The sequence below is a fragment of the Indicator indicator genome, chromosome 2, assembly GCF_027791375.1.
Source record: "Indicator indicator isolate 239-I01 chromosome 2, UM_Iind_1.1, whole genome shotgun sequence".
In the NCBI taxonomy this organism is placed as follows: Eukaryota; Metazoa; Chordata; class Aves; order Piciformes; family Indicatoridae; genus Indicator; species Indicator indicator.
The window spans coordinates 34,933,766-34,949,574 of NC_072011.1; the positions used below are offsets into that span (position 1 = coordinate 34,933,766).

Here is a 15,809-nt window from a genome sequence, read left to right on the forward strand (position 1 = left end):
TTCAGTGACAACAATCATGCTATTAGCAAATGGATGAACTGTCCTCTTTTAAAACCAAATAATTGTTCTCCCTCAATTAAAAGTAAATATGTAAATATAACTAAAAAAAAAATAATTATACACTAGCACCTTTCTGTTTTGCAATCAGTGAAGTATTACAGAGCCAGCTGTCATGCTACATCTGTGGTGTCAGATGCCCAAGTACTAGAATCTAGAGGGAGATTTCCAAAAGACCAATGATTAACAGTGAAAGACTGTGAATTTTACTTTAAAAGAATTTTTCTTTTATTGATTTTGAAATGTTAGTAGTCTCATAATATTTGACTTAATAAAAGATACTGAACAGACTTTGAATTTGGTCTATGTTTTAAACCCTTTTAATAAAATGAGCTGACAGAAGAGCTCTTAGATAGGTAGTTTGACCAAGAGTTGGGCATGAATAGGAAAATATGCTTTATGTGAATCTTCCGATAACTGTATCAGTATTTCCTTCAGCCTGACTATGGGAGCAGGTGGCAATCTGCATGAAGGTATTCTGAAAGGTAAGACACATGAAAATTTTTGAAGTAATGAAAAACTGAAATGTATCAGCAAAAGAAACAAGTGTATCTTACAAGCTATGTAAAAAGTCCCTCTCATTTACCTTAAATTTTCTGAACTGAATTCTGACTCCAGGAATTTGAGAAACTGCTCTCTTCCCACAGGGTCTTTTAAAGCTTCATCCATGCCAAACCCCCATCGTTTCACCCTCTGCTGTCCTGGCTCTTTGCTAAAGAAGAAATGAACAACAAACCCACAATCACCAATGTTTCAGTGTTCTAATAGCCTGTGTTCATAATTTAAACTAAGTCCTGAAGTTCAACCACAAATTTCTCACCTTACAGATTGCTCATATCTGTGCAATGCTAAGAGATGAGCAACCAGGCTGTTAATATTTACACAGAATTAAGGTAATACACATGCATTTACACAGAAAAATAAGGACTTTCAGTCAGGAAATGTTACCAGATTTTAAAAGATGTCCTTTTCCCCCACACTGGAACCCTGGAAACTGGTTACTGTAACTTTTTACACAGATTTATTAATCCATAGCTCTTCCCATCTTATGGTACTGTAAAGGTGGAAAGACCAAAAGGACACTACATTGCCCTTCTGACTCAGTATTTTTTGCAGCACTTCATCTGAAATTTTCACATTTCAAGAAAAGCCTGATATACACCCTTCTCCAAAAGAAATAAAAATATATACCTTGCCTCCAGTTCCCAGAAAGTGGTGTCATCTGATATCCAAGGGTTTGAGGGATCAGGGGGCACAAGAAAAGGATCATATTCCAAATACTGCTCTGTGTAAGCTAATAGACTAGGAAAACAAAAGCATCAAACATTGCCATATCAGGAGGTGAGGAAATATGATCAGGTTATCCCAGTTAACAAATTACCTTGCATCAACTGAACCATGGTAACCAGGTTGTCAGAAGTCAGCTACAAGCTCAAGCTAAAAGAAGTTTGCTTGAGCCTTTTAAAAGTGGGCCTCTGAAGAAGGAGAGGTGGCTCAGACTTTATCAAGAGCTGAGATAAAATAAACTACAAACTTAATACTTTCACATAGCTCCTTCTAAGGCTCCTTTAAGCATGATAAATTAAATCAAGCAACCTCTTCCATGCACATTTGTTTTCATAAAGGAATGTGGTTTATACTCCTACGGTTTTAATTACGAGTTCCTTTAAAATCTGTTCTAAAAAAAATCTGTTCTAGAACACTGCATAGTGTTCAGGTCATATTTATTGGCCCTGCAGCTGCTAGGACTCCTATTTTCCTCTTTTAAATACAGTTAGTATTTTGTTATTTCCTAATCAAATGGCACTACTCCCAAGATATTGCTTTCCAAACATACTCTCCTTCCCCCTTTTTTTTAGCAAATTCTTTGTTATTCATGAATTGGTCCAGCTCAATTGAACATTTTGAACATTTAATTTTGAACAATTGAACAATTAAAATTTTTTATATTCTGATAATTTGCACCTCCCATGCCCTTATTTCTGCTTTCTGTTTCCTCTGCCTCATAATTATTGAAGAAAATTATTAAACAAGTGAAAAAAATATTCTTTCACAGAATAAGTTAGGTTGGAAGGGACCTCAGAGATCATCTACTCCAACCTCCCCACTGTCGGCAGGGGTGTTCCTCAACTAGAGTTGGCTGCTCAAGGCCTCATCCATCCTGGCTTTGAAGACCCCCAGGAAGGAGGCATCCACAGCCTTCCTGAGCAACCTATTCCAGAGTATCACCACCCTCGTATCAAAGAACTTCTTTCTAAAACCAAGTCTAAACCTACTCTCCCTCAGCTTAAAACCAATTCCCCTTACTACTAGACATCCTTATGTAAAGTCCCTTTCCAGACTTCCTGTAGGATCCCTTTAGGTACTGAAAGGTGTCTACAAAGTCCTCCTGGAGTCTTCTTTTCTTGAGGCTGAACAACCCCAGCTCCCTCAGCCTATCCTCACAGCAGAGGTATTCCAGCCCTTAGATCATCTTTGTGGCCCTACTCAGACTCGCTCCAACAGCTCTGTGCCCTTCTTATGATGGGGACATCAGAACTAGATGCAGTACTTGAGTTGGGATCTCACAAGAGCAATAAAGGTGAAGAATCCCCTCTCTTGATCTGATGGCCAAAATCCTCTTGATTTAGACTAGGATATGATTTGCCTTCTGGGCTGTATGATTTGACTGCCGGTTCATGTTGAGTTTCTCATTAATCAATACACCCAAGTCTCTTTCTTCAGAGCTACTCTCAACCCACTCTGCACCCAGCCTGTATTTGTGCCTGGGACTGACCCAACCCAGATGAGGACCTTGCACTTTGGCTTGTTGAACTTCATGTAGCTGGTACTGGCCCCCTCCTCAAGCCTGTCAAGATCCTTCTGGATGGCATTCCTTCCCTCAAGTGGGTCCACTGCACCACACAGCTTGGTATCATTACCAAACTTGCTGAGGGTGCACTTGATGTCACTTTCTTTTCATTCCTATTTATATTTAGTCTCTATTCCATTTTTACTGTTCAGCAAACACAAATGCTTAACCTTTTCATAAATATACATATATCTGTATGTGTATGCATACATACACATATAGAAGTAGACACACATGAACAAATGTATATGAAAGGATAAGGAACTGTTTGTATTTGGCTTAATTTCTTGTACTAAGTCTTACACAGCTCAATTTTCTACAGTTTTCACTATCTCTGTATTATAGTTCTCTACCTTTTCTCTACTAAGCTGTAGTTAGTCTTTCTGAGGGACTTTTTGTTTTATTTGCTTTCTAGCCCCTTCCTGACAAATTTTCATCTTATTTGGAGCTGTATTTCTACTAGTGTGACATCCTCTGACACAAATTAAACTCACTCACTTTGTTGAGGCACCCAGCCAGGTCTGCCAATTAGTTCCCTTGCTTTATCAGTGATTGCCCTTTTGAAATATCAAAACAGTAACCCCATACCTATTTCCATTTGTCCTCCCTAGCAATACAAGGTGAAACTTGTGACCACTTGATCACAGACTCTTTCGGTGACTCTTAGGTTTATTAGAAACATATCATGGAATATCTGGGCCATCTTTTATCAATAAAAGGACTTCATACTTCCCCCTTGAACTAAATTCTCATCAGCTATGTCTATGACACTTGAACTTCCTTGTCGCTTTCTTTGAAGCACACTATTTCCTGATAGTTCTCAGTGTCATTGAAAAGCAGGCAGATGTGACAATATACTCACCTCTCTGCAACTTTAGACATTTTTAATCTATGTCTGTCTAGTTGCATTTGCCAGTGCTTAATCTGCAAGAAAGGAAGGTAAAGAGTTTTATGAATTAACTGCTTGACTATTTCCATAACATTTTTTACTAGGACTGTAATTTAATCTTAATTTATCCTAGGGCACAGAAGAGAAATATGTATGAGCTGAAGCAACATTTCACCAGTGTAGTTCTAAAAGAAATAGAATTTTCCACCAAAGAGAAAAGATCATATAGAGACAAAAAAAAAAAAAAAGGACCCAATATAACATTTTCCCTGAGGTTCGTCAACAGAAATCCAATTAGCCATTTTTTTCCCTAGATCTTTGAAGAGAGATACCAATTCTTCAGACATTTACCTTCACCCATTTCAACACCTCAGGAAAGACTACTGAAGCATTAACAGTAGATAAATTTGTGAACCCATAAATGCATACATGGAAGGGTAAGTATATCCCCAAACCTTGAATCTGTGCTGAGAGGAAGAGCAAGCTATCTACTGCTAAAGGAGCTGATGGACTTAGCTATGCAAAGAGTCCACTAACTAGCCTGCTGCTAAATGCCTTTAGCTGTCTAATGCAAGATATAAAATTGATAGTTTTAGCAGAAATTACATACTGAAATCCACAAATCCTGAAACAAGGAGAACGTTTACTAAACATTTGCTTGACCTGCTCTAAACAACTTCCCAGTGACAATAATTTTTGGTTTAATACCCACTTTCTTAAAAAGTATATTTAGAAGTACATATTTGCAGGTGTTTTTCAAACCTCTTGGTGTAGTTCATCTTCTGTGGGAGGCTTAGTCTCTGGTACGGGTGTGTGGGTAGGGCTGTGACTTCGAATGTCATTTTGTAAGCCATAGACAGACTATACAAAAAATATGGAACATGGACAGTTGGTTTCAGGCAATACTCTAACATTACACATAGTAACTGTGATGTCTTAGTACAGTGTGCTCAATAAGTTATCAGGACCATCTTTTTTTCTAAGGAAATGGCAAATAAGCCAATAACTAAAATAAAATTGTGCTGCTGAGACCTGATGTAAAACAAAGACTCTGAAACCCCCATAATTTCACTGGATCTACTTTTATTATGTTTCTATATTAACAGCATAGTAAATATGGGGAGTGGCACTGAAAGGCAGCTATTACAGTAAGTCAAGAGGACTGGTAGGAAAAAAAGAAATAGTGTCTTGAAAGATAGCTTATCACAATGGATCATTTGGATGAACCCCAAATCTGCAATTACTGCTTGGTAAATTACAATAATCTGAATCTGGCACTACTATAAATAAGCTATGATAAAACTTTCTCTAAATCCACTTTCCTTTCTGAAACATATTTTTCAATTGGTTGCATAAAAATATATTGCAAAGGAAGTACTTTAAAGATGGAGTCAATCTACATTATTATGATACAAGAGATTTGAAAGAGTTCTCCTGGTCCATTGACACATCCCTAGAGATGCAAGGTTGGTGTCTGGGATCCTAATTTGGATGAAGCTAACTTCCTCTACAATTTCTCGTCATCTCTTTGGGGGCATAACTGTAAACTAGAGACACTCCTTTTATTAAGATCAGCACAAGAACAGCACTGCTGTTATAGTTTACACTGCATTTTCACCTTAATTGCTGACAGACACATTTTAAGATGCTTTATTCAGTGTACTATGACTTTATTCAATCTACTAAACAACATGAATAAAGCATGCAAAATTGAATTTTATTTTCATATTCTCTCTGTATTTTCCAAAGACTTTCTTAAGTGACAGTACCTACTTAGTATTAGCATTTTTTTATACTAATTCACTTAGGAGCTTACAAAATATTAACTTATGTTCATGGTTTTGTTCTTTGCAATGATAAGAAAAAATTGTTTCAAGAAACTATGAACTTCATGCTATAAATTACTCCTACAACCTGCTTTTGATATAGTAACAGTACTTACCTTTCTTGTTTTATGTGGATTTCTCATTCTTGAAGATTTTTTTATATCCACTTCAGTAGTGTTTACACATCCAGGCTGTTAAAAGAAAAAGAAAGGGAAGCACAAGGATAAAGTCTGGGGAAGAATTCTGTAATAGTTTCATTGAGATACTCTGCTTTAGTTTGCTAAGAAAATAAATAACTAGAGGCATATAATAACTTGATGTCCTTCTGCAATAGTCCCTAAAACCAAAATAATATATATTGTCTAAAGAAGCATCTCAAGTACTGTTTTGTCTGGCTTATCATAAGAAAGTTGCTTCTGTTATTCAGCCTTGTTTGCTGGATCTTATGATGGCTTTTAGGACAGGTTTTACTGTGTATCTTCATGCTGGAAGTACTGAAAGTAATGTACAGAGGAGCAGAAAACATCCATGTGCAAGACACATTGCAGGCCAGACAGATACTACTTTGAATTAAATTCCTCTTGGCTGTATTTGGGAATTTTGGAGTGAGAAATTAAAGACCACACGCCTAGAGCTCGTAACATCATGAATTTGAAATAAAATTATTCTCGATATAACAGAAACCACATGTTTCTGCTTTAGTTTTACCAATGAAGCCATACAATGTAGCTACCCCTCTAAGAAGTACAACTGACCTAATGTGACAAAATAAATAGAATTGTTCAATACCCAACTCAGCTGTGAATCCCAGACTCCCTTCAGGAGCATCTAGTTTTGAGTCACATTTTAAAATATAATTTTTGTTTAAAAAAAAGATTTTTTAGAAGTGCCAAAATGGGACCTTTTTCTTCAGAGAAAAAAAAACAAAAACAAAAACAAACCAAATCAACCAACCAAAAAAACCCCAACAACATAAAACCTCCAAACCCAGCTGGTTTCAGAAGCCTAACCAGAAGACAGAATGACTCTCAAAACATCTGATTTGGCCTTTAAAGATTCATTCTCACAATGTAGAATCTCTCTGTAGCATCCCAAAGGACACAAGTCCTCTAATTTATCCTAATTCATCTTCCTTTGAGATTTCTCTCTCAATACAAACTCTGGGCAAAAATCTGTTCCTTTCCCATTGAAGAAACCTAATGACAAGTGTTATGCTTTTAGATGTGGTTTAAGTATTGATTTTAGAGGGATTACATTTGCCATGGGGAGGGAGAAGTACAAAATCTCTTCTCTAGCTGGAGCAGATTTTTAGTGAAAGTAGGACTATTTTCTTTCTTTCTTTCTTTTTTTCTTTTTTTTTTTAATGAGAGTAGATAGAGGTAGCGTTTACTTTCCAGGTAACTGAGCTGGACTTATCACACTAATGATACACACTTTGTCTTCTTATCATAATGTAAAATTATTGATGTTGTTGTAAATCTTCACAGACAAACATTTTAAACTTTTCTTATATAGGCAGAGCCAAGAAACAAATGCATTTCATCACACACACCAATGGCACTTTGCCTCTGGAAAGGTTTTAAATAACAGATGGGGGTTTTGTCCATTTAAAAATAATTTTTAAGTTAATAAGTAAATTTTTATTTAAGGTAATACATTACTGTGTGCTTGATCATATTAAATGTGCAGTATAAACAACTTCTCATTACTAAGAATAAAACAGTCATTTAGATATTATTCTCAAGACTGCATCTGATAAGCCTCTTGAGCTAGATTTGAGTGAACAAAAACGGTAGGTTTTAAACTCAGAATAACTTGTAACTCTCAAAGACAATGACAGGTGAAAAAGGACTAAATTCTGCATGATGGTCAGTTTAAAAGCAGAAAGCAATTTCACAGGGCAATATAGTGAGATATAAAATTAAAAAGAAAACAATGCATCTACTTCATGATTAAGGCTGCAGCTATCAGTGAAGAAGACTTTAACAAAGTCTACAGCCCCTGAATGCAATTATTTGAATAGCTGTGCCTGCTTTTTAACATACAAACTGTTATTTGTTTAGTTTTCAGTTATGGTTTGTTAAAAACATGTCCCAAAAATAGAGAGGGGAAAAAAAAATAAAAGAGCATAAACTTCATAAGAAGCCTCTTATTTTCAAGGATTTCAAGTCAGCAGTAAACTGGTACAAACAGATCTAGCACCTCACTCAGGTAGCTTACACACCAGAGCTATGCAGATTGATGTGAGCAACACAACAAGAAATTCTGGAATGAAACAAAGTCAAAGCTCTTTCTAGCCAGATACGAGACCCAAACCAATCTACAGCATCTAGTGGATTCTTATTGACACGACTTTAAAATCTCTCACACTGAAGTAAAGATACTTACGGCACGGTACTGCAAGGGCACTCACAAGAGCCTGTGAGGGCAGAAACTAGACCAGTGTGACTGAGGGAAACCATATAGGAGAGGTAAATAAAGACAGGGAAGCATCAGGAAGCTTCAGTGCAAAAGCAAAGGCAGCTAAAGAGCGTATCATTACTCTGACAACCTGGGGTAGCAACAGGAGTTTAAGACATATGTGACTACCACTATATAATATTGTTATCATAATTTGCTTTAAACTACATCACTGGAAGTACCTAATGTAATCAAGGCCACAATTCATGTTTTGTCATCAATTGAAGAGTATTTGTTCAAATAATACTTGATATAAGATGGGCTTTACTATGTCTCTGCTGCTGCCACATTTCATCTGTCAGTTTTTGGGAATGAATATCAAATATCTTTTCAATTAAAACAAACACAAAAGATTGCATTATTTGAACATTTTGCTAAAATAACTGGGCCTCTTTGTGGGAAAACCTTTGCTGGACAACATCTCATTTTATTTGTATGCCCCCATTAACATAATAAGTATGTGTTTTGATACAATTGCATACAGCTGTGTTTTCTTTTTACATGGCTTTTTTAACTGGACTACCATAGTTCAAACAGTGAGATGCCTGTCAGAGTGCTCCACTGCAAGATTATAATTTAGTGTGTAGTATATAATTTGCATACTAATACTGTAAATAGTTTTCAAACACATTTCCTGGAAGACTTGAAACCTCCTCTATATGTGTAAATAGAATGCTTATTTCTTGCAGGACAAATATTCTGTATGAAAACAATTCCCCCTCTACACACACAGAGGAAAGTCTTGTGATCTTGTTGAAATCATCATACAGCAAGATAATAGGCAGGGTAGAATTTGGCCCTTATCTGTTTTTAAATAGCTGGCTGAAAAACTGTCATATATTCAAAGAAAACTTAAGTTTCTCTTTATTAATCTGTTTGCATACCCTTATCTGAAAGCACAACAGCTGCTGTGTTAATTTACAGTAATGGACATGTCAGTCCAGCTGTGATAGAATCACTGCTGAGATAAATAGATGTAGATAAATAATACAAACCCCAACATATAGAAGATTTTTTAATCCCCACTTCAATTATTGGATAAGCACTTTAGTATGAATTCCAAGCACCAAAATTTTCTACTGATGCTGTCTAGGAGGCTGCATAAAAGGAATCTGCCAAGAAATACAGTAGAAGGAGGAAGCCTCCTCTGCAAGAAAAGGAGGCCCAAGAACTCCAGGTCCAGAAACTCAAATGCTTGGATCTGGCTATAGTCAACATTTGAAAACAACAACAACTACCTGAGTGTATGTCTAGTTAAAAAAAAATCCACTTGATGTTCATATTCCTACCCTAATAAGCGTGGCAACAGTGAATTTGTTAATTAAGCCCTTGTAATAGCACTAACACTGAATTAGTTTTTTGACACCCGTAGCTACTCTTTGGAAGAATTCCTTTCTTACATCAAATGAGGTGCTTTAGCCATGGGATACTTCCATCCAAACATGCAGAATACCTAGCATTTATAGTCTGCTTGCTGTGAAATGCTGCACACTCCAAGGGCCCTTTTTGCTGCTTAGCCACATAGCCAAAATCAATTCCTATAAAGAGCCTTTTGTATAAAAATGTCTTTGCTCTGATATACTTGTAATTCTAGTACATGTGAAATCCTCAGTGAAGTCTATTAATGTTTAAAATTACATCAGTTTATGTTCTGGTGGTTTTTTATCTTTCTTAAAGAATGTGGCAATGTAACTGTGAATCTACTTAAACAGAATAATCAGAACTCTTCTTGTATCTGAGACTCCTGTATGTGGGATGGACTAAGTTTATGCATTGCAGTAGGCTGGGAACTGTCTGTATTGCTGCTCTGTAGAAAATGATCTGATGGAGTAGCAGAACAACAATCAGCAGTATGTCCTCACAGCAATGCAGATAAATCACACACTCAGCTGTATTAGCAGTAGCATAGCCAACTGGCAAAGGAAATGGTTATTTCTTTCTACTCAACATCATAAGACTACATCTTGAATACCAAGACTAGTTTTGGGCCCCACAAGCAACATAAGAAATATATTCAATACAAGTCCAGTGGAAAAGTCCAGTGGAAGAATAGACCTTTTGTGCTTGCAAAAGAGTAAAGCTACTTCTTGTCTTCTGCTGCCTAAGTGAGGCTTGCAGAGCCTTTTACAGAGGTGCACCATGAAAGGACAGGACACAATAGTCAGAAATTGCAGTAAAAAAATCCCAGTTAGCTATAAGGAAATAGTCTTAATAATAAAAGGAAGAAGTTGATTAAGAGAGGCTGTGGAACCTCCTAGGTGATTTTCAAAACTTGTTTAAACCAAGGGCTTGGAAAATCTTCAACTTTGCAGTTAGCACTGCTTGGAGCATGAGGTTGGACAAGAGGACCTCCAGAGGTCCCTCTCAGCCTACATTTCTGTGGCACAGCCTATGATCTTCCTAAGATGCAGGGACTGAAATTCAAATAAACCACCTTACAGAACACTCCAACCAAGTATTCACAGCAGTGTAAAATTCATCACCCTCTCTTTGCCCCTGACAAGAGTAGAACGGAAAGACAAGACTGGTATTTACTTCCTTACAGCTGCTTCTGCCCTCTGGCAGCTTGTGCTGTGTACTCAACATACATAATCCTAGTAATGATTTAAGGAATGTAATTTCACACCCTCTTTACCTAAAAATCCATAGGTGATATTTAAAATAATTACTTCATCTCAATATGCACACCCAGAAATTCAGGGTGCCTTAAAGAAGTAAATATTTAGGCAGAATAATTCACATCCCTTACATAATTTCATTGCATTTTGTTGTCAATACATTATGACAAAGATCTTTTTATTTGTTTTGCAAGAATGGGCTAACTTGTTAAATGCAAAATGCTAGATTTCGAGATCTCCAGGCTTTCAGTGTTTAAACACCATAAATTTAAATCATGGACATGGATACAAACATGGTGGATCTTCACTTCCATTTGGTAAAGTTGGACACAAATGTAAATAAAAGGCAGAGACTTAAAGCTGTCCTTGACATTATTTGTACTAGCAGACTATCACAAATACAGTAAACTTCAAATCTGAAAGTTCCTGCCAAATGTTAGTGTTGTTTTCTGCAACAATCTATCCTGTCATTGTTCCTATTTCTGTCATTTTTTTGGGGGAAAGGAGTCTTCTAACCCACAACAGCCACTATTTATATCACTCACTTCTAAAGGAAAAGCTAATTAGACACTGAGTGATAAGCCGAATACCAGAGTTCATTTTTATTTGTAGTTTCAATATTCCAGTTTACATGTGTAGCTAGCTGAACTGTGATTACAAGGGCAATAAAGATTACGAAAAAGAAGTGAGGCAAAGGACAAAATTTCCAGTGGTAGCCAGCTAAAGAAAACCAAAGGAGTTACTAAATTATTAGCTGGAGGAATACACACTTTGATTCTGGTTGTGTGGAAAAGTTTATTTTCTCTCACAAATTGTAGCATCACAGAAGGCATTAAAATCCTATACTAAGCTGTCAGTAATGGCTAAACCTGAGGCTCTCACAAAGAAAAACACAGGCTATATTCTCCTGCAATGCACTAATTTTTAATTTCCCAGGGATGGAAGATATTGAGTGTGCAAATACCACTAAGGCTTATAAGGAAAAGTTGAGGTTTAGTTATAGATTATTTGTGAGTTTTATCTTGGTTTACACACTTCAGGGTCAACGAGTGAAATGGCTTTGCAAGTGGAAGAGCTGGTGCAATAGAAATTCTCAGAGAAACATTTTGAATGTCCTGAGTACAAGTGGTCAGCTCTTTTAACAGGATTTGTAAAACTTAGCTGTCATGATACAGTCAAAGTCAATTCCTTCTAACAATTTCAGAAAGCTGTTTTCCTGGTGGCTATCTGATAGGATTTGAAAGCTGTTTTAATGTAGCTTGTTTTATAACTATTAGATCAGTCAATCTTAAGTAATGAAAAAAATAAACCTGGTAGCAATAGTTGCCTGAACCTGCAAATACAGTATCATAGTCTCACAGAATGTTTTGGGTTGGAAAGAACCTTTGTAAGCAATCCAGTCCAACCCCTCTGCAGTGGGCAGGAATGTCATTAACCAAATCAGGCTGCTCAGAGCCCCATCCAACAGGACCTCAAACGTTTCCATGGATGGAGCATCTACCACCTCTGTGGGAAACCTGTTTCAGTGTTTCACCAACCTCATAAAAAATGTCTTCCTTATATCTAGTATAAATCTACCTTCTTTTAGTTTAAAACCACTACCCCTTGTCCTGTCACAACAGGCCCTGCTAAAAAGAATGTCCTCTTCTTTCTCATAGGCCCCCTTCAAGTACTGAAAGGCTGCAATAAGGTCTCAGGAGCCTTTGCTTCTCCAGGCTGGACAACCCCAACTCTCTCAGGCTTTCTTTACAGGAGAGGTGTTCCAGCCTTCTGACCATTTTTGTGACTCTCCTCTGGACCTGCTCCAACAGGCCATGTCTTTCTTGTGCTGAAGACTCCATACCTGTACATAGTACTCCAGATGGAGGGGCTCACCAGAGCAGAGTAGAGGAGCGGAATCACCTCCCTCAACCTGCTGTCCATGCTTCTTTTGATGAAGTCCAGGATATGGCTGGCTTTCTGGGCTCATGTCTAGCACATAATTATGGGTTCAATTTACAATCAGCTAGGTGTATTTAATCTGAAACACTCTTACGTACTTTATTAGTGTCTCCAAAAGCTCATGCCTAATTTATAATTTCCATTCATTTCAGCAGCTCTTGAAAGTGACAGCAGATTTGGGATTGCTGGTTATAAATGCACTAACAGCAAATGATTGAGCTTGAGTTAATAAATTCTGGGTAACACCCAACAAAGTTGGAGATACAAATCTTTGCAACACCAATAGAAGTGCACAAAAGTTAAGCTGTATATTGCATGTACAGTTTTTATGAGAAGGCATCCCTGTCTTGGGTGGAGGAAAAGTGCAAAGCCCATCAACTACGCTTGTCTCTGCTAAATCCAGTCTTCTCCCCCCCCAGTCAGGTGTTCCTTCTTACCTTCTTAAGTTATTTATACCCTAGCCCTGGCTGCCTCTGCCTTCTAGATGATTTTTAGCATGATTTGGACAGAGAGTTGATTAACATAGTCATATATTTAGCATAGTCATATATTTAGCATGTACTCTGACTTATCACATTGAAGGGAGTTAACTTTAGTATTAAAATTGCAGTTAATTAGGGAAAGACCTTCACTTGGGTACTGTAGCCTTTAAAATGTTTTCAAACTCTTTTTTTTTTTTTTTTGTTATTGTTTTAGCCTTACTTCATTAGTTTTAGCTGAAATTGGACTATTTTACCTTCACAAGACTCTCCAGCTGATTGGTAGGTCAGCTTCACAGATATAGGATCTACATTCAAGTAGTATTATGGAAACAAATTAGCTGTACACATCCTAACTGCTAAAAATCTGTCTATATAAGCCGATAAAGATGTACAACCTATTGGCTTTTAATTATGCAAATGTAGCTTTCTATTTTTTCTTATTCATATATTGAACTGGTATTTCAAGCCACAGAATGTTCAATGTCAAATCTTATTCAACAGCTTCCTTCAAAGGAAGGCAATGTCTTAAATCATAAGAATTAATAAAAGCTTTGCTAGGATTAAGTATTCTTTTCTATTGAATGCTTTAGTAGAGAATAATGCAGGCAAGCATAGAATGAATTTAAATTCTCAATACATGTCCTCGATAGCTAATTTAATTCTGACTCAGTAAGGAACAGATAAATAATACAAAGTTCCAGGCTTATTAAATTGAAATGAATGAGCAATAAACCTGATTGTGTCATCCACTAGAAATACATTGATGTAGGAATAATGAAATCATGATAAACTGTTGAGAAAGGCATAAGCATTTAAGCATAAGTTAAATTTAGCTTATTGTAGACAGCCTCATGTGAAGAACAGAAAGCCTGCTATTTGGACCAATTAGTAAAATCAATATATGCTTTATTGAAAGATTTATTTGAAGATCACTGACTGATATGAAAATTGCAGAAGTTTCACTGGTGTCCTGCAATGGACTTAATCAAAACATAGCAAGTGATGCAATTAATGGATAAAAATTTAACTACACATTGTTTCTCTTGTTTGGGTGAGACCAATGGGGTCTCATGGTACTTAGGATCACTTAAAATTTCAAAGATTTGCATCATCTTAAAAAAAAAAAAAAAAAAGGAGCCTTCTAGCTTTCCAAAACTAGAATTCTGATCTGAGCAATCTTAGACACACAAGAAATTCTAGTGGGTATGCAAACTCAAGACCTACTTGGAAGAGAAAAAAAAGAACGATCAGTGACATTTTTCAAAAAATATAATACTAATAAATGAAACTATAACATCAGTTCATAGGAGACAGAGTATCTTGAATCTTGATAGAGATTCTCATCTTCTCATATAGTTGCTTGTTTATGAACAGATCTAGTGCAAAGCTGGGATTTCACCTTAAGAGAACAGGATTTTATACTGTTAAAAAAAAATCTGTGCATCAGTGAAACATATAGTATGCAAAATACATATGAAAAGTATGTTAAAATTTAGTTTTTGAGACAAGTAATAGGAAATTAAACTAGAAGGTGTGCTAAAGAATATACTACCGCATGGAAGTTATATGCTTAATTATTTTTGAAATGAATTTAATTTCTAATTACTCTTAATTTAATATAGAGTATTTTAGGTTTGTAGTGACTGGTTTTCAAATCCAGAAATTATTGTACATAAACGATGTCCATTGTTTTTATTTTAGTGGTGCTTCAATAGTATTAATTAAGTCTGTATTAGTGTGATTTTTGTGTATGTGAAGATGCCAGTATTTGCAACACTGTTGTACAAGGAAACCTATTAAACTGTTTTGTTACCTGTATGCTAAATACTTAAAATCATTATTGCTTTCTCTTTTTTTTTTTTTTTTTTACCCTAAAAGGCAGGAAACTGCTCTTTTACAGATTCCATACATAAAAATTTAGGCTATTCACTTGAAGTGACAACAGGAAAGTCTGACCACATGTCTCTGAAAACCTTGATGGCAATTATAGGTGGCATTCAGAAATTCATTATCTGCCTTTTGATTTATAGTGAGGTCCTTGACAGAATGCTTTTGATTAAAGAAGCAAATTTAATTTATGTAGAAATAAAAATCAGTGTATAAACATTGAACTTATTAAAAAAATCCCTTATCTTTATCACTTCAGTTTATTTTCCTAGTTGCTACCAGAACTGGGTCTAACTGCAAGCCATAGTGTCATCTCATTTTTCCTGTGGATTGGGAACTGGTTGCAGGAAAAACTTCAGAGAGTTGTGGTCAATGGGACAGAGTCTGGTTGGAGGCCTGTATCTAGTGGACTCCCTCAGAGGTCAGTACTGGGACCATTGCTGTTCAATATATTCATCAACAACCTGGATGAGGGAACAGAGAGCACTGTCAGCAAGTTTGCTGATGACACAAAACTGGGTGGAGTGGCTGATGCACCAGAGGGTTGTGCTGCCATTCAGTGACACTTAGACAGGCTGGAGAGTTGGGCAGGGAGAAATATTCCAGTCAGTGGGGACTTCCCCAGACTGCCAGGACTTTTGGAATATAATAGAGGGGTTTAGCAACCTCATCTGCCAGTTCTCTCAGTACCCGTGGGTGTATCCTGTCAGGTCCCATGGACTTGAACACTTTCAGGTTCTTCAGGTGATCATGAACCTGATCTTCACTTATGATAGGAAGTTCTTCCTTCCAGACGCT

At 36.5% G+C, this 15,809-nt stretch overlaps 1 protein-coding gene across 8 annotated transcripts in view; it reads right to left on the minus strand.

The window, feature by feature from the left end:
• RGS7 (regulator of G protein signaling 7) overlaps window positions 1-15,809 on the minus strand; it is a 246,391-nt gene that overhangs the window by 40,542 nt on the left and 190,040 nt on the right. For 7 of the 8 annotated variants that reach the window (XM_054398879.1, XM_054398828.1, XM_054398848.1 and 4 more), the window contains 5 exons: window positions 5,740-5,814; window positions 4,560-4,658; window positions 3,771-3,832; window positions 1,249-1,359; window positions 644-769 (listed from right to left, as the gene is read on the minus strand). In XM_054398879.1, coding sequence (XP_054254854.1) covers window positions 644-769; window positions 1,249-1,359; window positions 3,771-3,832; window positions 4,560-4,658; window positions 5,740-5,814 — 473 coding nt within the window. The remainder of the gene's footprint in view (window positions 1-643; window positions 770-1,248; window positions 1,360-3,770; window positions 3,833-4,559; window positions 4,659-5,739; window positions 5,815-15,809) is intronic. The other variant, XM_054398864.1, reaches the window with a different exon arrangement.